Raw genomic sequence first — 23065 nt, 5'->3', positions numbered from 1 at the left:
ATGGCCTTCCATTGCTCTGTGTTCATGGTGAAGTTACAAAAAGTACTCAAGGCTAATTTTGTCCTGTTTCATTCTTTCTTGAATTTCACGATCTGGATCCACTTTTCATGGGAGTTCACCACAATAGTCTTAATTTATACTCAGGCTTTTATCTGTGTTGCCCCCATCTTTAAACACTTTAATCCTTGTTTCCTTTTAGGAATGCCTTGCAGGAAAGCCCCCACCTTTGAACTGGGTTTACTAGTTGTTTTCTGGTAGCTTTAGCAATTCTTCTTTTATTCATCAAGGAATTTCCAGTTAGTTTTAGTCCCAGTGCTTATCCTTTAAGAGCTGACTTTCTCCTTACGTCTCTTAAGGAAATTGTTTCCACACTTACTGAGAATGTACCCTCAGCAGTTTTTTTAATGTCTTTGGAACATGGTGCATGAAAATTTCTGAAACCGATTCATTGCCTGGATAAAAACTACTCTAAGATTACATTCATTTTACGGGCTTCCCTGGTGGCACAGTGGTTGGGAGTCCGCCTGCCAATGCAGGGGACACGGGTTCGAGCTCTGGTCTGGGAAGATCCCACATGCCGCAGAGCAGCTAAGCCCGTGCGCCACAACTACTGAGCCTGCGCTCTAGAGCCCATGAGCCACAACTGCTGAGCCCGTGTGCTGCAGCTACTAAGGCCCGCGCTCCTGGAGCCCATGCTCTGCAGCAGGAAAGGCCGCCACAGTGAGAGGCCTGTGCACCTCGGCAAGGAGCGGCTCCCGCTCGCCACAGCTGGAGGGGGCCCGTGCACAGCAGCAAAGACCCAACACGGCCAAAAATAAATAAATTAATTTTTAAAAAAAAGATTACATTCTCAAGGCATGCATTCTTAGGCTCCGGGTTCCTTTACCTACCTACTCAGTGTATTGCATTTTGCTGTTTGTACAAAGGGGAGAGAGTTGAACTAAATTTCTTTTTAAAAGTTATGCACTGGGCCAGGATATTAAATACACACACACACACACACACACACACACACACACACACACACACACACGGAACATAGTTCTACTAAGCATGTTGATTTTGATTTATTGCATTTACATCTGTTTGCCTTAGATTAGGACTCTTGGTCTGGAACTGAGCCTAAAACTTTGAGAATTTAATGTCTAATATTACTTTACTGAGAGCCTTTTTCTCCTGAGTTCTGTGTTCTACACTAAGTATGAAGTCTGGTTATATTAGGAAGACGATAGTTATAATTTGGTCACAGTGCACGTTTCTTTTCTCTCTGAGGATAGAAAAAGGCCTCTGGCTTTTTCATAGTGATTTTACCTGCACCCTGTGGCAGTCAATCACACAGTTCCTGTTCTGGGTAGGCGCAGCCCCTGGCCAATGGTTTAAGTGTTCCTGCGTTCCTGCCTGCACTTACATTTTCAGGTTCCCTTGCCCTTCTTTTCTTTTTTTTTTTTTTTTTTTTTTTGTGGTATGTGGGCCTCTCACTGTTGTGGCCTCTCCTGTTGCAGGGCACAGACTCCAGACGCGCAGGCTCAGCGGCCATGGCTCACGGGCCCAGCCGCTCCGCGGCATGTGGGATCTTCCCGGACCGGGGCACGAACCCGTGTCCCCTGCATCGGCAGGCGGATTCTCAACCACTGCACCACCAGGGAAGCCCTTGCCCTTCTTTTCTTGATGTACTTAATACACTGAATTGGTTTCAGAGATGGTGGTGGATAAACCTGAGTGTTAGGGACAGGGAGGGGATTAACTTAGAGGTGTATCAGTCCATGGCAGCTAATTTGCAGGCTGAAACCCAAAAAGGGCCTGCCTGTTCTGAGGTGCCAAGTAAAGGCATCTCAGGTGAAGGCAGCTTGGGGATGGGAGGCTGTGCCTACAGCTTGCTGCAGCGTGGCGCCGAAAGTCTTTTGCAGTGTGCACTGCCAGCCCAGCCTCGCAGCCGGAGGCATGCCTTTTGGTTCAAACCAGAATGTGCAAGTCTAAGAGTCATTTTTAATTTTGTGATTTATTTAAATCTTATCTAAGCAGGAAGTTGATCTATTACTTTTAAAATTCCACAGTATTGAGGTGGGGGCTGACTTCTCCCTTAAAATGCTATTTTATTCAACAGATGTCACAAATTTTATTTCCAAGTTAGATTTCCTTTCTGCTTGTAACTGTTTAGTGCAGAGTTTCCCAAACATTCTCAATTCACAGCACCCTTATTAATCAAAGTAATTTTTCATGGAGTCCCAGGCCAAAAGGAACACCTAATGGTTCTGTTTTTTAGGTACTTAGGGCCAAATAATAAGTACTTATAACCTAACAACGTAGTAGGCATTTGAAAACTATATACACACATAAAGAAAAAAATTTTTATTTTTACTAACCACGATTCTTACTAATGGGTTGTGTGTGCCTGTTGGGCGCTACGCGGCTTCTCAAATTTGGAATCAGATCGCTCACCAACATTCTCATTTCCTGTTCCACACTGATTTTCACCCAGTACTTGCTTTTATCATAGCAACCACCAAATACCCTGCTTCACAGAGATAGGACATCATGGAAAGGAATGTAGCACAGTCAGAGGTTGAAACCACAGTTTCCAGCAGATGTCAAGTATCACTGTGTTTTCCTTGAAATTTTAAAATGTCCCATGACACCCCTCAGAGTTTTCTGGGGTACCTCAGCCCGCCGTTTGAGTACTGAGGGTTTATTGCATGGTTTAGTTTTTTTTTATTTGATAGTTGTAGGTGGATTTATCTTTTTAATTTTTTGAAGTCTTTATTCTACCCCAGTCTGAACCAGCATGTTCACCTTTCGTCTGAGCAATCCAAGGTGGTTTCTCATAAGTGAACTGATAGTTAAGTCTGAACGTTTCAGATTAACAGTTATTTGTATCTCAATCTAAATGTCCTGGTTCTTTAAAGGAGAGGTAATTGAATGAAACTCTTGAGCCAGCTTTCTCACAGGAAAAATAAGTACCATAAAAGCAGTTTCCCTTAAAGTTCAGTACTTATTTTTATTTTGTTCTGTCTCACCAAATCTTTGGTCTTGGCTTGATTTCTGTTTAGCTTCTCCATATACAAACTCAACTCCAAACATCAGTAGTGTGAGAAATGCTGATTCAAGAGGATCCCTCATAAGCACAGATTCCGGGAACAGCCTTCCAGAAAGGAATAGTGAGAAGAGCAATTCCCTGGATAAGGTAATTTCTTTTAATGTAACTTAAGTGTTTCTTATAACTAATGGATTTAGCCCAAAGTAAACATGCTTCATGTTCTAGTGTTCAGTAAGTATGACCTTTTTTTTTTCACTTAAACAACTCAGTTAACCTGGGGTAGATGATCTCAGAGTATGATCTAAGGATGGGGCCCATTCCCTGAAACCCCCTGATTCCTGTTCTAGGATTTCAGCAGGGCAGTGTTTACAGTGGAGCACTTTGAGCCAGTGGTTCTGGCAGTTTGAACAGGTTGGGAAATCAACATGCCACTCGCTTAGAGCCCCCACGGCCTATGTGCCAGAGAACACCAATTATAACACAGTTATCCATGCGAATGGGCGTTGGATCCAAAGCTGGCTCCAGAAAAGATTAATCAGTCATATAGATGATGCAGGGATAAGGCTTTATTTGAAATCACTCTGTTCATACTGTGCCCCCAACACAACACATCCTCCTCATATTTAACTATTTTTTTTCTTGAAATACCTAAGTTTGGAATTTTGTGCAAATGGATAAAGCTTGGATTTAAGCCTGGAACCATGATAGATGAGTCTCACCTCGGCCACTGTTTTCCTAAGTTATTTCAAGTTATAGGCAAGTTATGTATAGGTTAAGTTATAGGTTTATCTAGCAATAAACAAGTGATTCTCTTAGGGATGTATTCCTAGTTCTCAGAAACATGGAAACCGCCCTTCCTCGGGGTCAGGTTCGTAACCTTAGCGCGGTTGTGTGGCCGACCTCGCGGTGATGATCCTCAGCTGCAGTTCTGCAGCCGTCCGAGCATCTCCGCGCAGGTGTCATGACCTGTCGAACTTTTCCCTTGACCCTGACATGCCTTCGTGCGTAGAGGGAGAAGCTGCTCAGAAGGCACTCGGCTTGTGTCATACGCGGAGCTGGAGAGGAGGAGAGCGGCCAGTCAGCCAGGAGACACCGGGTCACCGTGGACTTCTCGCTGCTAACGCTGCTGCCTCTGCCGGAGGAGGCCCCACAGGCGGCGCCCCTGCTCCCGCTGCAGGGAGGCCTGGGCTCTCCCAGCGGCGCTGATGAAGTGGGTGGGCGGGAGGTGCACCCGCACCACGGCTTTGCCGCTAATTGCAGTGTGTCTCTTCCTATAATAAAAATACTCGTGTATGTTATTAGTTAAACCTGATTAGTATATAGCATTTCCATTGCCCACCAGTACCTTGAATGAAAGATATTTTTTCACTGATCTTTCTGCTTTGGTATTTGGCAAAAAAATTTTCCAGATTTCAATTGGAAGTATAACTTTCAGGATTTTTAAATTTCTTGTGTTTTTTAAATGAGATGAGACTCTTGTTCTTTTTTTTTTTTAAGTGAATGCTTTGAACATGGTGTGAACCTGCTGTCTAGTGGCAAAGCGGCCCTCACCCTGCGCCCTGAGCTTTCTGAAGTTTGCAGTGTTGAGCTAAGCTGATGATGGCGTGATCTCATCAGTTTAGGGGCTTTGGTCCTGCTGCACTGAGGTGTCCCTGTTTGTCCCTACCAGGCACCTGCCTGTGGTTTTCCCCCAAGGCTGCCCCAGGATGTAACGGAATAACAGTGACTCAGCTCCGGGCTTTAGTGGCTGGTCCATAGCAGCCCCTTGGACTTAATTTGCTGTTTTCAGCCACTGACGTTTTCCTGAGGATATGCTTGGTTTGGCACTGTCTTCTGAATCATCATTTCTGTTTGATCTTAGCATACAAAGTTTTTTGCATGAAGTTTTACTTGGCATTTCGGAACTAAGCCAGTAACTACGACTGGTTTTTCAGTTTCAAAGGTCTGTGTCTTCTGGCTTGTCCTGGGAGAGTGTGCCAAGGAGACAAGACAGAGCTTCCATGGATTAACACTTGTGTGTATTTGGTGACGGTGTGCTTGTAGTTCGTTGACAAATCATTTATACCTTCCAATTTGTATGATTTGACTCAGTTCTAAGACTCTTTCTCTTCCAAGGGAGAAAAGTGAACCTAATTTTGTTTTACCTGTAATGAAGGAGAAAAATGACGTGTGTTTCCTTCTTTAGCACCAGCAAAGTGGCACTTTGGGAAATTCTGTTGTTCGCTGTGACAAACTTGACCAGTCTGAGATTAAGAGCCTGCTGATGTGTTTCCTCTACATCTTAAAAAGCATGTCTGATGGTAGGTAAAAAAATGAAGATATCTGTTTTACTTTCCTTGTTTCAGTATTTGGTTTATTTTTTTTAAATTGTAGTTGGTTCCAAGTGTTTAAGGATTTAAAGGGATTTTCTCTCTTGTTTGAAATACATATTAATTTACTGAATGTACTAGAAATAAAAGTCTTAATTTGGAAATTTATTTTCATTAATTATTGTATTTCAGAAAGAGTTCTAAAATGTGAATGGCGTATTTTTTTTTTTTTTTTTTTTGCGGTATGCGTGCCTCCCACTGTTGTGGCCTCTGCCGTTGCGGAGCACAGGCTCCGGACGCCCAGGCTCAGCGGCCATGGCTCACGGGCTTGGTTGCTCTGCGGCATGTGGGATCCTCCCAGACCGGGGCACGAACCCCTGTCCCCTGCATCGGCAGGCGGACTCTCAACCACTGCACCACCAGGGAAGCCCCTGAATGGCGTATTTTAAAAATTTATATTAAGCTCAGACATACATCTTCACTAAGGGAGACAGAAGCAGATAAATGAAGTAGCTTTTGATTTTTTTTTTTTAATTTCATTTGTCCAAGAAAACTTACTGGCAGCTTGTATAATTTTATTAGTCAGTCTCTTGAATTAGCGAATGTAGTGTTGGTGACCTAAGCATCTCTTCCATTTACAGTGTGTGTGACATTCCTGGCTTTAACTAGAGGTGGGGTGTGTTTAGTTTTCTAATGGAAATAGTGGTATTCTGGTAGATTAAGCTTCTGATTAAGGGTTTGACAACCACATTTTTAAATAGAAACGACCACAGCCATTAATGCTTTATCAGTACCATTTAAAGCTTGTAAACATCCATGGCAGGACAGTTCCAACTCTGATTGTGTGATATAAGCAATCACATGAAACTGTGCCATAGTATAATGTCACGGTTCTTATCTTGGTCAAAAATCTTCTTAATTTTCCTGTAACAAATTAGGAAGGGTACTGTGAGCTTCATTAAGGTCACTGAGAGAAGACAAACTCTTTTGAAAGTAAAATGCCATTTTTGGAGACCTGAAGCCCGCTTGTCTGGTGGTAGGGGTGTGGGCGTTGAGCGTCCAGGGCAAGGTACTTCTGCTGCAAATAGTGTTTCTTTTCTATCGAGCTTCCATTTCAGCAGCACCGAGAGCCTGACCTGTAGCTCAGAGGTTAAGAGCAGCGTACCGATCCTTAAAATGCTCTGGAACTGGAGGATTTTATTCTTCTGTCAACATGTTACTGTAAAATAGCTATTTTGAAAAACACAAACGGACAAGATTTTTTTTTGTGAATGATGACCAAATACAAAAGCACCAGGCTCTTATTCTGATTTTTCAGTTAGAAAGTTGAAATTCTTCCCATTAAATCAAATGTTCTCAATTTTCATCATGGTAGTGAGTTTTAGCCAGCATTATAGTCCTGTTTTTCCTTTATTGAAAGTTTTCTTTAAAATATTTTACATTTCAAATATTAAATGTGATGTGTAACTAGAAAATAACTGTTTTTTAAAAACAAATATACAAGAAATTTTGCGTCCAAGTGAAAGTTACCCTTTAAAGTCAGCCTTTTGGAAGGCCAGGCACATATTTTAAAAATGCAACAACTTCTTCAAAACAGTTTTAGAATATCCTTTTTTTTTCCAACTACTGTTGTTACGCTTTTTTCCCCTTTGTAATTACAATTTTTGTGTGTGTCTCATTTAAGAAATCTTTACCTACCCCCCAGGCTCTGAAGATATTCTCCTGTATTTTCTTTAAAAGCTGTATTATTTAAATTTTCACACTTAAATCTTAGTAGCTACCAAGCATTGGTTTTTGTGTATAGTATGGGGTGGGGGAGAAATTGCCTTTAGAATGGTTTACCAGACACATAACCAAAATCAGTTGTGTAACTAGCTCTGTAGCTACTCTTTCCTTTATCCCACATTTAATACGCATCTTCTACACGCAGGGCCCCTCGCCCTCTGCGCCTTCTTGTGCCTCCTTTCTCCGTAATAGAGCTTAGCTCTGTCTTCCCCCGCTCCTCCGCCAATAGCCAGAGCACAGAGCAAGGAAAGGCCATGATGGTACCACCCGGCTGGCCAGCTGGTTCTGTCTGCTGGCCTCAGATGTCTGCAAGTTGACCCCGAGAGGCCCAGCATCCAGGGAACTCCCTGGGTTCCCAACACACCAGCCTCAAGTAACCAGAGTCCGTCCCTCTGGATTCTAAACTTGAAACCCCCAAGAGATGGAAGCTCCCCGACCCACCCTCTGGTCTAAGAGGCCAGCCATGGCTTTCAAAATCAGGTGCACCTGATTTAAATCGCCATTCCACCGGCATTCTCTCAGCTGGTAGTTGGGAGAATTACTTAGCTTCTCTGAGCCTTCATTAGTTCATTTGTAAATGGAAACTCTGCCCCAGATCATGGTGAGGATTCAATGACAGGATATATGTGAAATCATGAGACCTAGCACAGTGCCTGGTGCATAGCAGGTACTTGGTATGTATCCCACGGCTTCTCCCGCCTGTCACTGTTCTTGACAAGTGTAGAATATAAGTCCGTTGCCATGCATCTTCATGAGCCTCCAGCATCTCTGCAGCCAGCCTCTTGCTCATTTCAGGCCCCAAAGACTCAGTGGCTTTTTCCCTGATAGAAATCTTTTAACACATTTCTCAACTTCAATGTAAAATGTAAGAAGGCAAAAATGTTTAACTGTCATACGCTAACTAACACTCTTTGTGCAATGTCGAATGGTTAAGAGTCATACACAGAGAATGCTTCCTATAAGTGAATTTGTAGGATTTGCCTTAACTAAAGATGTGCCCAGTTGCTCTTGATAAAGAGCAGGTGTGGTTCTTAACCACTGGTACATTGTACCATCGTGCTAAGAAATAGGAACTCTCATACACTGCTTATTTGGAAGGCTATTTGACAATATATGTCAAATTTTAAATGTACACACTATTAACATGGCTAGTTCACGTCTAAGAATTTCTCCTATAGATGTAGTTGGACGAGTGTGCAAAGACGCATGTAAAAAGGATTTTTACTGAAGCATGATTTATAATAGCAAAAAACTGGGGGGAAGAACAAGTAAATGTCTGTCAGTAGGGGAACTGTTTAACTCAGTTGTAGTACGTCCATGGAGAGGACTATTATGCAGCTTGGAAAAGACTGAGATAGATCCAGGCTTTATTGCTGAATTAAACCTCAAAGGGCAAAACAGTGCCTGTAGGATACATGCTTCCACTGCAGTGTGTGAGTGTGTGTTGGGAAGGGGTTACTTACGTACATGTAAGAATTTTCAACAGATTCTCTACTGGGGAGGGATTCTGTAGTGGGTAATTTTCTAGTCCATTTAAGAGCACTTTATGTATAAGTTAAATAGGTGCCGTGTAGGGCTAGATGATGCATGCTGAAATTAAAGTTCAAATGTTCAAATGTAGCTTCTTTATACTGACTAAGCCTGTTGTGCATGTTACCCATTATAATAGATTGGTCACTGTGGTTTATCCTTTGATCAACTATAAAAGGGGGCTGAGGAAAGTTTGGAGGCCTACACTCTGAGGTCTCTTCCCATCTTATAATGTATGAAATACGCATTATAATTCTAATCAAATAAATGTTTACTTTCCAGATGCTTTGTTTACATATTGGAACAAGGCCTCAACATCTGAACTTATGGATTTTTTTACAATATTGGAGTGAGTAGTTTCATCTTTGCTCATTGACTCTTGATTTTTCCTGGCTAGTTAAGAGGTGTGAAGAATACAGTGCCCCGACAGTTGAACCAGGAATGCAGTATATATTCACATCCACACTTATCCTTAAGCTCTTTCTCCTGGACCTAACCCCAGCCCCCACTCTTAGGAGCTCATGGCCCAGTGGACAGTGACAGCCTTAAATGATTCGATATGTGATTATTGTGGATGAGAGGTTGCTACTTGTGCGTATAAACCATTTGAATAAAATAACACAACATTTATTAGCTGAATTCGGTGGATGCTGCTCAGAAACTGAGACATAAAAATTGCTACAATTTAAAAATATGTAATAAGTAAAAGTGAAATCTTAAATAGTCTATATTATTTTATCATTTTAGTTTAAGTTTCTGTTTTCCTTTAAGCTTTTTACTTTTAGAAACACGAATCTACAATCCCTTATCCAAAACTAGTGGGGCCAGATGAGTTTTCAAATCCAGAATTTTTTGGATTTTTGAAAAATGTACATAGAGAGTATATTCTGCAGCACCCCACAGTCAAGCACATGATTCCTTCTGCAGTAAGAAGTTATTTCTGTGTGCTATGATTGTTCACAGTAGTAGGTTAAATCGTGACCAGGTAGCTTTACCTCTGTTAGTTGGGGTCATGATTTGCTGCCAAATGTGTTGGCACGATTTCGGGGCAAACCCGTGGTGTTCAGAGCTTTGTGCATTCTGGAATTACGGTCTTGGTTCCCAAATTCATGGTCACCTCCTCTGCTGAGGTAAAGGTGGGAGTTGTCACATGTGAGACAAGATTCTGGTAAGTTCAGAAGAACTTACTAGACATTGTTTTAACTGACTCTTATTAAATATATGATTTTTTTAAAAAAAAAACCAATGTTGTAAATAAAATACAGTAAAGTAAAACAAAAATTACATACTTGATGTCTGTAAGGAACCAGTCCATTTATTTGAATCAAAAAAGAAAGCTCCTTACATAGGCTGAATGAGAACGAATAAGCAACTTGGAACAGTGCATATGGTTTCCACCATGCCTTCTAAGGCAGATGTGGAGTAAATATCCACACCCGAAGTCAACAGTCAATCCTGTCGGTTCTGCGCCTTTCTTCTGTGTTGCTCAAACCAGCCACCGTCGCACTGATAGCAGCACAGTATGCGGCCTCCCTTGCGTTTGATCATTTTCTCTGGGTTTAGAGGGACCTTCCAGAGAATTTCTGAAAACCAGAAGTAAGGGGCTAGTGGTAGATGTAAGAGCTTATTGAATATGTTACTGTAAATGGGTTTAAATAAAGCAGTGTGTCAAAAATAATTTTATCTCCAATAACTTTATCGCTCCCTAATAACCTTTCATGCTCTCCGCAGAGTCTGCTTGCACCAGTTCCAGTACATGGGGAAGCGATATATCGCCAGGTACCGTGGGAGTTTTAGTGTGAAGTGTTGTGTCATTCTCTGTGTTGCTTGGATCCAGAAGTGTGGGAACTGTCGTCTGAGGGGATTGGCGGTTGCAATTCTCATAAACCGCCATGAAGACAGTGGCAGGTCTTTGGATTGCTGCCATGAAATCTGGTGGCATCTTTCGCCTACGTTCCTACGTTCCTTCTGTCTTGTTCTGTCTCAGGCATACCTCCTGGAAAGATTTTCCTCTGCGGCCTGTTGCTGCACTTCTCCACTTCCTTCCAAATCCTCCCTCGTGCTCTGTTCCTTCTGTCTCCTCTTTCTCTTCTCCCAGCTCCTCTGGCTGTGTCTTCCCTCTCTATTTTTTTCCTTCCTCAGTGATCTCTCTTTCCCTTTTTCGCTTTCAAAGGTCCTTTTTTACCATTCCACCTCCCAACTACAAAGAGAGTAATTTCTCATCTAACCACTTTCCTCCTTAATGAAAGAATGTTTTCAGTCCCTCTCAAATTTGTTTGGACTGCCACAAAAAACATCTCTAAAATTGAGCCTTTGCTCCTCTTTTTCTGAATAAGCTGTCTGTGCCCTCTGTTGCTATCTGACCAGAACTCTCTGTTGAGTATCATAGACCCTCACTGCCCTGTCCCAGCCATCCTCTCGGTTCCGCGCTGAGTCTGAGGAGAGCTGGACACTCACTGCTGATGGGCAGCCACGCAGCTCCTTCTCTGCAGGCTTTCCTCGGACTGCCTCTTGTCCTTAGCGAGTTCTTACTCCTTCTCTGTTGCCATTCAGTGTGTCTGTATTTGTTTTCTTCCGTTGTTGTGTATCCTGTGATAATGTATTCATGGGGTCTTGGTCTAAGCATCCTATTTTTCTATTGTTATTGTTGCTAAAATTTAATTGTAAGTAAACATTTATGTTTTAAGAAAAACTTTAAAATTTAGTTGTCATTGAGGTTTTTCTCTTATCTATAATTCTGCTTTACAACAATGAAATAGGAAATGGATTTCTAATAGACTTTCTATTTGAGTGTCAAGATTTCGCTCTTTATGGTAACATTGTTTTTTTCTTGAGATATTTGAGAAAGTTTCAGAATTGTGTTTATGTCAAATAAAAGTATGTTTTCTTTTAAAAAGCAAATTTAGAGAGACTATATTATGCCTTCTTCCTATTAATACTTTCTATTTTTAATTGAAATATGGTGGCACTTAACGTTCTCTAATCTTAACTCTTATTTTTTATCGTAACAGTAATTTTTGCATTTGAGTTTTTTGGGTACTAAATGCAAATATATACAATGTGTCCTTATACAATAACTTCATTCTTTTTGACTTTGTCCCATGAAGATTGGCAAACAGTGTATTTGCAACAGAAAGACACTGTGCTGGGGGAGCTTCACACCCTCTCGCAGCGTCACCCACCTCACAAGATGGCATTTGGAAAATGTTGTGCAAATAGAATAAAATGCCTCAGAGCTGAACATGGTGAATGTGAAAAGCTGAAGATTTCTGCCCCAACAAACTATTTTGGAATTGGATTTTGTAAAGCAGTTAACTTATTTTTTCAATGTCTCTAAATTTAATTTTTTTTAAGAAAAATCTTCTGACTTCCTAAGCACCCTGTATATATTTGCATGTAAAAGTATGCTTCCTTGGACTGTCTTAAAAATAAATGGGCATAGATAGGCGGGGTGGAGGATGGTGTTACTTCATAATGTGCACAGTGGAAAGACGTGCCCTGTTTTATAGAAAATTGCTATGGTCTCTGCTGCACATGGAAGAGATCCTGAGTGATAATTTAAACGTTGTCAGTGTTTGCCCTCTGTGGTGGTCCGGTTCTGTGAACACTGCGCCTTCTCATTGTGTCACTTTGAAATCACCCAGCAGCATGTTGCCCGATGATATTCCATGCATGTCCTGTTCTACTCCACACAATAACACAGTGAGGGAGACGGTTGGCTACGGGACGGGGGACAGGTGTCATTCCAGCGCTGGTCTCATTTTTCATCTGCTCTGGTGGTGGTGCACAGTAGGAAGTTAGCTATTTGATTGCTAATCCAGATCACTTTTCTATTTTCTTCACTTGGCTGCTGACAAGTCTAACAAAGGTTGTGGCTCTTCTCCTCCTTTCCTGGGTAAGAATAAAGGTGTTAAACCGCCTCATATAATCCTTCCCATTGCATGTTTGTTCTCTGTTTCTTCCAATGTATTATTTTAACTAAAAAAAATTTTTTTTCGCTGTTTAATAACATATATAATCCAAAAAGATTCGTGGTGTTTTGGCTGTTGTCCAAATGCTGGTCATTAGCACCACATTGGACTGATGCTCACCTTTTTAAAAAGTAGCATCTCTAAATGACTTTCCAAAACTGAAAAGGTCTCTGCTTTGGCCTGGTTTTTGCTCCTTCGTCTTCAGATGCTTTGCTGTGAACTCTGCCAAGTGCTGCTGCCTGTGTGTGTCTTTGGCTCATGTGGCCCCAAACAGGCTCCCCTGTGCTTGGTCTGTGCGTGGCCAGTCTCCTTCGTGCTGTGTCCTGGCCTCACTAACTAATGCTCCCCATCTCGCTGCAGTGTAACAAATCTAACTTTTGCTTCTATCCCATTTCACTCATGTTGCAGGAACCAGGAGGGGTTGGGACCCATAGTTCATGATCGAAAATCTCAGACATTGCCTGTTTCCCGTAACAGAACAGGAATGATGCATGCCAGATTGCAGCAGCTGGGCAGCCTGGATAACTCTCTCACTTTTAACCACAGTAAGTCCCATGACACACCATCGTAACAGCCAGCCATCCCATGTGACAGTTCAGAGGGGAGAGCCCCTGGCCACACCACACCACATCACCAAATCGACTTTTCTTCCAGCTCAGAGCGGTAGGATGAAGAGCTCGTGGCGCAGTTCCCTTCCTCGGAGGAGAATGACATAATGTGGGACGCGGTCAACTACAGCACCAGACCTGAAAGCCTAGACCCTTTGCCCCACCACATCTGCTTGGTGTTTTTAAAACAAAATCTGGCCTGATAGCCAGACATTCTCTGATATTTTTAATTTAGTATTTTGATTTGTTGCCAGTAGCCAACTTATCATCAGTTTTCCCCGTGCGACTCCCAAGAACATCTGGGGCAAGTTCCTTTCACCCTCCTGACCCCATGCGTGTAATTGATCAAGCGTCCACATTCTGACATTCCAGCCCTGAATGTATGTTAATCGTTAAACTGCTGTGAAACCGTAAAGCCCGTGAATCAATGTGTGAGGGTGTGGAAAAGCCAATAACAAAGTGACTTTTTCTGTGTTTTCAGTGTGAGAAAGATATCAAGTGTGCTTGGAATTTCTGTAGACAATGGTAAGATTTAATCAGGTTGAAGTCTGCTTACGAGGCCGCTTCACTTGCACACCGAGACTTCTTGTTCATCTTGCCTTCCTAACTTTGGGGCTTCCTAACTTCACAGTAGAGACTTTGCCAAAACATGGGAGCATATCTTTAATTTAATTTTATCAATTGCCAGAGGGGACATAGCATCATGTGCTGTTTCTAGACATCTAAGTGTTTAGTCTTCTTAAGGGTTTCTTGAAGCAGAAAACCTAAAAGATATCAACCATGCAGCACTTCATAAACTAATGTCATCATTTCTGTCAGTGGTGTGTTCTCTAAATTGTCCCATCTTTGCTCCAAGCATGACTTAGCTAGTTATTGTTCTATCTAGACAATTATTTGTACTCATTGCAAGCAATGTCTTTAATTCATGGTTAGTAATATCTTCTCATCATTTCTAATCATAAGAATTCATTCCATTCACTGTGATTTCCATACCTCTTTCTTAGTACAGGCTAAGAGTATAGACGATATATTCCTGACACCTTAAATTGAGAATAGTTCAAGGTAAAAATGCTGAGGAATCAAAATATGGCACCTTCCCACTCTTCCACCCACAAGAAAGTTAAATGTAGTGGGTACAGTCTCTCTTTATAAAATTCAAGGCTTAATTTAAATCAATATTATGTCAGTCTGCCACACACTGAATTGGTAGCCTTCAAATGCTAGTTCTGGGTTCTATACTTAGCTGTGGAATGTGCGTTAGTGACACGTCTAAGGCTACAGAACTTGATTTTTCAACATCTTGTCTGTTAGGGCTATTTTAGCTCTGCAGACAAAGGGTTTAAACAAACAAAACAAGGAGTTCCATTATTTTTAGTTTTCATTTCCTATTTAGCAAAGAGAAATCAAATTCCCACTTTTCTGCAAGACCTGCTACATTGCCTTTGCCCAGATAATTTATAACACAGGGACTATCAATACCTCACCAGCAGTTGAAATGAATGCTTAAACTTTAAAGCACTGTAAAAAAAAAATCATAAGCAGACCAAGGCCCCGTCTCCAAAGATAATCATGTAGGAAACATAGAAAACAAACAAAAATAAACTGAACGATCAACACACGAATAAATAACCTTAATCCACCAAGATATGCAGCGACCCCTCCCACTGCAAATGGATTTCACGGTGGTGGTTTGAATTGGAGGAGAGAGACAGCTGGCTGTGTTCTACTGCCAAAAACCCTATTGCTAACATGGTTGATTTCCATTCTCTCTTCCTGCTACCCACAGAGAACCTTGTCCGTCCTGCCTCTCTCCTCTTTCAACCCGAAGTTTTTCTTTAGTCAGTTTTCAGTGACACCATTCTCGATCAAAGTTTCTCCTTTTGCCTTCCCAGTCAAGAGCGTGTAGCTGATTATTTTAGCCTTTTAATGTGTGCCCACAATTCCTGCCCTCCCCAAATAGCTTCTGATGTCTCTTAGTCCTTGCTTCTTCACCCTGAACTCAGTCTTCACCTATATCTCTAATTGTGATTTTGTATTTGGGGGGCTTCAGCCTCTACCACCATTAGCTTTTTGAGCTCCAAATCGTCAACTTGGCCAAAAGCCACAGAAAAGGGAGTGTATACTGTATGTATACATGTGTATGTGCGTGAACTCATACATACATGAGTTTTTACATCTTTACCTAGGTATTGTATGGGAAATTTGTAGGCACGTATGTCTCTTTAAGAAAATTCCTATTTAACGAATACAGTACCTTCTATTGGGCCAACCAGTATGACAGAGATCCAATATGTGAGAGACTCGCTGGGATGCCAGAGTCTAAAATGAATTTATTTTGGAAAAGAATGAAAATAGGAAGAGTCCCCTATACACCTGCATTTTTCGTTTCCTTTCTCTGAGTAGGAAAGGCTTTGTCAGATCTTAGCCTGACCAGCAGGGGGCAGCAGAGGACTGCGAGGAACTTAAGCCAATGCAGGCCAAGACGCACCGTCTCCATCGCCTGTTAACAGTAGGACACGGGAAAAGACACCACACGCAGCACACGTGTAACGCTAGCGGGCACTTACCCTTACTCTTGGATTTTTATAGGAAATAATGAAAATGACAAATTTCACTGTGGCCAGTGGTCTTAACTACTTTAAATACACTCAAAGGGTAGGAGTTTGTTGTTTGGGTCATTGCCCAGGCTTATAAAAAGTAAATGTTTACAGCATTAAGGCATTGACCTGTTCACTGCAACGTGTACTCATTGTGTATCAGTAGAAAAGACTTGTGCCAAAGGGCAAATTGAGAGTGATAGGTGCTCAGAGTATACTTTATATATTTTATATAAACTGAGTGGTGAGGGGAAAACTAAGTGAAACATGTTTGCAAATAAGTGATTCATTTGCAAAAAATGTAAAATCACAGTTTGTATTTACTTTAATGTTATGTATTGTTCTAGGAATATGTTAAATTCACTTGCATGATAATCCATATTCCCATTGGTGTGATGGGAGAGAAGCCAGCCGAGAGGTAGAAACCCTTGAAGAAAACCTGTATTTCATATAATTCAGTATAAAGACAGTTTAAGATCACTGGATTAAGTTGCAGAGAATTAGATCTCAGGTGAATATGGGGAAGCATTTTCTAACTGGACTACCTATTAGCTAGTACAGGTACTGGCAGCTGGAGAAAATGAAAACAGAGACTGGATGAGGACCCATTGGGGATACTGTCCAGGTCATTTAAGCATCATGTGAGGAGTTAGACGAGATGGCTTGTTCAGACCCCATCTAATTCTGATATTCTTTGATATCTATGAATCTCAAGTAAGAAACTGAATATAGATGATAATTAAATTCCTTTATTGTGGATAATATTGAATCAATATAAAAAATGCAGGGGAGGCATATAGTGTCCGAAGTAAAATCAATATTTTTCAAAAGTTTTTAAGCATGGATGATATATCTTTTAAAATAGGTGAAATAGGCTTGGATGCTTTAAATGTCTATACTCAAGATAGTAAATAAAATGTCTATAAAGCCACATTTCCTTGATTTGGAGATACATTTTTGCCCCTTTGCTAGCACTTCTGAAATCAGGATATATTTTACAGATTTAGCAGATCTTATCTTATAGATATATCCTGAATATTACATCTAACATGGTAGCCTGTCATTGATTGGTGCTTCTTGCAATTGATAGGGTTTCAGAGTTGAGAAAACCTGACACAAGGCCCATTTAAAGTCGGTCATTTTTTATATTTTTAGTATCCTTAAAGAGGACTTTAAATTAAAAGGTATGATATGCTTAAACCACGTGTTGTCACAGTTTGGGGTCTATATCCCATACCATTTTCAGATACAGCTAAGTATCTGATTGTCTAAGTGACAATCACTTATGCAAGGTAATCTGAGACTAGAAAGCAGGTAGTATGACCATTTCCTCGAGTATAAACTCTGAGATTATAGACTAGTTTCACAAATCATTTTGAACCTGTTTGTTTCTTTGGTGGTTAATCAGAGGGCAGACAGCAAATCACATGATTTTTTGCCTTGGAATGTCATTCCTTATTCTGTTCTCCACGTCTTGCCCATCTGTGGGGAAAAACTTTTTAGCAATAAAAATGAGATGGAGATCAATAATAGATTGTGTAGTGGTGGAACCATCTGATACTTTGCATAAATATGTACAGTTAGTAAAAGCTGTAGACCATGAGTTAGTATATCTAGGAGGCTATAGGTCTTCTACATTGGGGGATTTATTTTTAGCAAGAAGATACCTAGCCGTTCAATATTTATATTTTTTCCATAAAATGTATTATTTTTCTGCATTCACATTGTGGGCCAGAGCAAAAAAATTAAAAACAAAAACAAGAATTCTGGTTTCATAAAGAGTGAAGGCAGCTTTCAAGAAGGAAGTGCCTCCTGTGAGAATATGTATCTGACTTATTCTTCTAGCCAAATGTCCTCTGACTTTTGGAAAAGGCAAGTGGCAGTGGATCAGGCTTCTGCCTTTCTGACCACATCACCTCTGATGTGGCATTGGGGACGGAGGGGTAGTTTACAGGTGTCGTCAGCATTACTAAACCGAGCTTTTCAGGAAACAGCACTTCATAAAACAGAGTAAAGTTAGGTAAGTCTAACCATAGCAGATGACATTAGAGGGAAGAAAATCTCATCCTCGTCCTTTGAGTATTTAAAAGATTTGGGGATTTGAGAATAAATCACTTATCTGAGTGACAGCAGAATGAAAATGGTGTACATGTGAGCAGTGGATCGTAAGGTCTCTAAAGCACCCCCTGAGCTGCCTGCTGGAGATGGCGCATCAGGGAAGTCCTTCCCTCCCTGACCTGCCTCAGTGACCACGTCAGTGCCTGTGCCCCAAGGCACCGCTACCCCCTAGTGGAAGTCAGTAGGGTTAACAGTACTCCTTACTGGCCTCGGTCAGAATCTGCTTAGTCAGCTTTAAAAAGTTGCTGACCGATGCTCTGAGAAATTACTGTGTCTCTTAAGACCCCTTCTTGGGTTTGCCAGCTCAGTTTCATTTTCCTGTGTTAGCCAGTAACAAGGTGACCATTGATTAGAGTCTTCCCTCATGCACAGCTTTGTTCCAGGTCTCGAGACAGACTGTCCCCACGGGGGTATCTTTTGGCAGATTGTCCAGTGAGTCTCTGTCACTCACACAACGTCCCATGCTGCCGCTTAGTTTTAGGGATGTTTAAGTAACACTGGTTCAGGAACCTGCTGATTTTTGAGACAAAACGGTTTAAGGAAAAGCAAATTATAACCAATTGTGGCTAAAAGGACTGTTTCTTTTATTCTTATATGATTCGGACACAGGCAGACAGATTTCTATATGAATTGACTCTTATTCTAAAGGAGATTAGATAGTGTAATGTAGCTTAGAGAAATTTTGTCATTAATTAGCATGGCCCATTGATTATATATGTTTAAAAAATAGCACATTGACAAATTGCAATTCTTGAATTGTTCTAGACATTCAGCCAGGTATAAATAAACTGTTGGAATTCTTCAGTGTGTAGACCATCTCATCTATAATAATCACACTTGGATACACTTACCCGATAGGTTATCTAGAAAGAGAAAAGGATAGTTCTGTGCAGAGAATACAGTTAATCACCAAAGCAAGTGCCTTGTTACAGTTTAACCCAGATTATAAAACTTCATTTGGGATAAATGGCAGCCCTCAGTATAGGGTCCTTTTGACCTGTGTGATAATTTTGGTTGGTCTGATAAAAGGTGGTGGTTTTTTTGTTTGTTTCGTTTTTGTTTTTTGTTTCGTTTTTTTTGGGGGGGGGGGTCCTCTCTTGCCCTGGTTTGTGATCACTGTAACAATAATCATTAATTTGTTTTCCTTTTTTGTTGGCTATCTCACCAAACAAATCTTACCAAATGAGGAAATGCCTTGGCTTACAAAGGCAGTTCAGTGAATATTAGTACCAAAAAATGTCTATCTTTCTTTCTGCTAAATTTCTTACCAAAAAAAAAAAAGCAAACCAGGAATATAAAGAAACAGAACTAGCACGGTGCCAAATGTACTAGGCACTAACCTTACTAGGGACCTAACCTTACTAGGGACACGATGACCCTGTCACACTGAAAATAATGCAGGCCACTCAAAACCACCGTTTTAAAAGCAAAGCAAAGTTGGATGAAAGCACATAATAGTTTTTTTTTAAATCATACTTTAGAAAGCAACTCGGTAGCTTTAGAAAAGCTTTTTGTAGTCTTCAAAAATCATTCTCTATCTCTGACATTTATTAAAGTCAGAATAACATCATGCTAGTTACTTTATTTTATCTTAATAATAGAGATTATGGTACAGTGACCTGGATAAGGAATTGGGAGTGTAGTTTCTGGTTTTATCCCATTACTGACCTCAAGAAAATTCTCTAGGCTTTCTGTACTTCATTTTCCTGATCTATGTACAAAATGTCCTCCTCTCTGGAGTATTAAGAAAATTACCTACACAGTAAGTGTTGATTTGTTTTGCTCCTTGGAGAAAGACATTACCTGACGTTTTATTATATTGCCATCTTTCTTTGTAATCTAGATCAATACTGAAACACCTTTGCATCCCTTATGTATATTTCTGCTAATGCATACCATTTCATAATTTAATCTCAAATTGTATGTCAAACTACATTTATATCAATACTAAATTGATTTTACAGCCACATACAGAAGATATCAGTTTGTATTTAAATTATGATTCTCAAGTCCTCTCCTTCTCTTAAACATTTCTTTCAGTCATAGTGGCTTTTGTGCTTTTTTATTAAAGCAAGTAGAATACTGTTAGCAGTGCAGTCAACTCTTGGTTATCATTCATGATTCCAACTGATGAAACAGATCCTTACTTTATTGACTTGAGACTTACATAGCGTTCACTGTGTGCCAGGCACTATTCCAAGAGCTTCACAGCAATTAATGAATTTAATGCTCACCACAACCCTTTGAGGTAGATACTGTTATTATCCCCATTCTACAGATGAGGAAACTGAGGTGTATAAAGAGGTCAAGTAACTTGCCCAGGGTCACACAGCTAGTAAGGGGACGAGCTTGATTCACTGACCAGCACTCTGCCCCTCAGCTAATTTTCTTTCCCTGTGCTGTGCTGCAGGCTCGGTCTGTGTGGGAAGCTTCAGAAATCTCAGCCTCCTTCACTACCCCACCATCTTAACAGCTCAGTCAGGTGGCTCAGTTGAGTGACTCCGGTCCATGTACCAGTCCTAGCTCCCCTGTTTACCAATTGTGTGACTTAACACAAGTTGTTTAGCCTTTCTGGGCCTCCATTTCCTTATCTGCAAAAAGGGTTTAATAACGTACACACTTCATAGGGCTATTGAGGGATTCAATAAGGTGATACATGTAAAGTTCATAGAATTATGGCTGGCACATAGCAAGTGCACAATAAATGTTTGCTGCTATGACTTCCCTCCCAGAGCTGAAAAAGTCAAAATTGAATGGAAACATTTTTAGTACCTCCTTTTACCACCCCCCCGCAAAAAAAAAGGCAAACAGGGAGATAAGGCCCTGAAGGAAGCCTTCTGGAAATAATCAAAAGTTGACTGTGACTATACCGTCCGCCAGCCTTTCTTCTTCAGCCGCCGGCAGTAACCTTGTATTATGATTCATGCAGGCTATGGCCACTCGGACGCAGATGTTCTCCACCAGTCGTTACTTGAAGCCAATATTGCTACTGAGGTGTGCCTGACAGCTCTGGACACCCTCTCTCTATTTACACTGGCATTTAAGGTTTGTATTGAACAGCTGTTCATGGTCAGAGCCTTACCTTTTAAATTCATTCTGCTTATTTAACTGAATCAGCAAGAACTTCTTACGTTGTATTTTTACTGCAGCAACTGTTTTTGCCCCTGTAAGGAAACCATTAATCCTTAAATTCCCTTAATGAAACCGTTCCACTGTTAATGACTTGAATTCCCTGAAATATAATACAGCTTAACTGGTCAGGGTGTGCCACCTGCTTGCAAAAGGTGGACACAGTCTCAGGAGGCGGTTAACGCTTGGCCAGATGAAAGCGTTTACCGGGGAAGGTGGCTTTGCTGAGCCCTCGAGAATGATAAATACAGGAACCTAATTGGGCATTTCTGCCTCTACTGTCTTTAAACATATCCACATGTGGTAGCAATTAAAATTAGATGTTTATACGTAGAGGAGCAATACCTAAAAACATTCACCTTTTCAGTTTTTTTTGGATGTTACTAAATTAAATGATAGAAACATTTCAAGTATAGTGAATAAAAAGTGATCTTGATCTTATTTTTAGGTTTTAGCAAGTAACATTTAAGTAGGTAAAGATGGTCTCTTCAGCCACCTTCTTGTTTTTAGGAACCTAACCCTTCCCATTCTCACTCAATAACTACTTCCATTTCCAGAGAAGCTGAATTAGTGCTAATATGCTCTGAATATGGAATCAGTATGTTTACTTGCAAGGGTATTTGGGAAACATACCCAAAGTCAATCTGTGCTTTACTCATCTCCTCTCCTCATGAAGCACTGAAGCACATTTCTTTATTAGAGTGAAAATAGTTACCTGATCTCATGTTGCTTTATTATAATTTACCTTTGTTCTTAGCAGCCATGCTACTCATGTCCCCGGGAAATGTCATGACTAGGAACCCAGTCGAGAGCTGAGGGCATACAGATCCTTAGGATGAGTGTGGGGACAGCAGTGTCTTCTTCCGTGGAGCCTTACTCTAGTGGCCTTCCGTCATGGTCCCCAGGCTGGCAGCAGATGCAGGCCCCGAAGCTTGTTAGAAATGCATGTTCTCGGGCCCTGGCTGACCGCATCAAACTCTGGGAGTGATCTGTGCACAGACAGTATGGCCTGAGAACCACTGCTCTACTAGAACCATGTTTTGAACCTCTTTCTCTTTTCTTTTGGAGATTTTTAAGTAAATAGGCAGTGAAATTTGTAATGTGAGCATTTGCCCTGGATGACTATATCGGTGCTAACTGTGCACCCGTAAGTTCAAAACAGTAGTTGGGACACTTTCTTCCACTCTCTGCCTGGGCCTCAGCGTATAAATGAGCAGGAAACCCCGGGGCTGCACAGCAGGTGTGGTCTGGCACCACGGGCAGGTGAGGGCACACGTGGCCCAGGTGTGGTCTGGCAGCACTGGGAGAATAGTGGCAGTTTCCTTACTGCACAGCCTGCAGTTCATACTCCACCTCCTTTAAATCGCTTGCTTCATATTAGAGAAGAGCAGTTGTCAAGGTTCCCGGATCTCCAGTGTCTGGCCACCAAATAGGTTCTGACTCAAGAGAGAAACAACATCTGATGGTCTCTGATTGAAGGCTGATTGTAAATTTGTTGGGTGAATGTCTTTGGGAAAATCACTTCATGTCTCCAGACCTAAGATTTCTCATTTGTAAGATTGAAAAAATAGGATCTGCCTCCCAGGGCTGTTGTAGCTTAAAGTGAGATGACCCTTAGAACGGACGAGCACTCTGCTGCTACAGACCAGGCTCCAGGACACTTGGGAGCAGCCATGTGTACAGAAACACCATGGGCTTCAAACCCCAGCTCCACCATTAGCCAGATGTTAAGCTGTGGGTGGGTCTGCTCAACATCTCTAAGCCCTGACTTGCTTACTTAGAACATGGCAATTATTCCTACTGTATAATGAATTGATATGAAGTATCCAAAAACATCTATCCTGTGTCTGGCACACAGTAGGAGCTCAAATGTTGACTGTAGTTTAGCAATAAGCGCTTTCCCTAGGCTCACGCCTTCCTGATCCTATGGTAAAGGGTCTGATTCCTGAGACGCACAGGGAAGATTGTGTTTTAGAGCTGAGGT

The 23065-nt window shown here is 41.2% G+C and overlaps 1 protein-coding gene across 23 annotated transcripts in view; it reads left to right on the top strand.

The window, feature by feature from the left end:
• The window catches only part of DOCK9 (dedicator of cytokinesis 9), a 291607-nt gene that overhangs the window by 227226 nt on the left and 41316 nt on the right, over positions 1-23065 (top strand). For 10 of the 23 annotated variants that reach the window (XR_003682501.2, XR_003682502.2, XM_028497260.2 and 7 more), the window contains 7 exons: positions 3048-3181; positions 4044-4244; positions 5220-5334; positions 8941-9007; positions 10390-10437; positions 13038-13174; positions 20882-20997. Coding sequence is in view for 21 of the 23 variants with exons in the window: in XM_028497260.2 (XP_028353061.1) it covers positions 3048-3181; positions 4044-4244; positions 5220-5334; positions 8941-9007; positions 10390-10437; positions 13038-13174; positions 20882-20997 (818 nt within the window). In the remaining 2 variants the exon portion in view is untranslated. Of the gene's footprint in view, positions 1-3047; positions 3182-4043; positions 4245-5219; positions 5335-8940; positions 9008-10389; positions 10438-13037; positions 13175-13718; positions 13763-20881; positions 20998-23065 lie in introns of all 23 variants that reach the window. The other 13 variants (XM_024123196.3, XM_024123192.3, XM_028497265.2 and 10 more) reach the window with 5 other exon arrangements.

The sequence above is a fragment of the Physeter macrocephalus genome, chromosome 13 (assembly GCF_002837175.3).
Source record: "Physeter macrocephalus isolate SW-GA chromosome 13, ASM283717v5, whole genome shotgun sequence".
Lineage (NCBI taxonomy): Eukaryota > Metazoa > Chordata > Mammalia > Artiodactyla > Physeteridae > Physeter > Physeter macrocephalus.
This window is presented reverse-complemented; position numbering and strand designations above follow the sequence as displayed.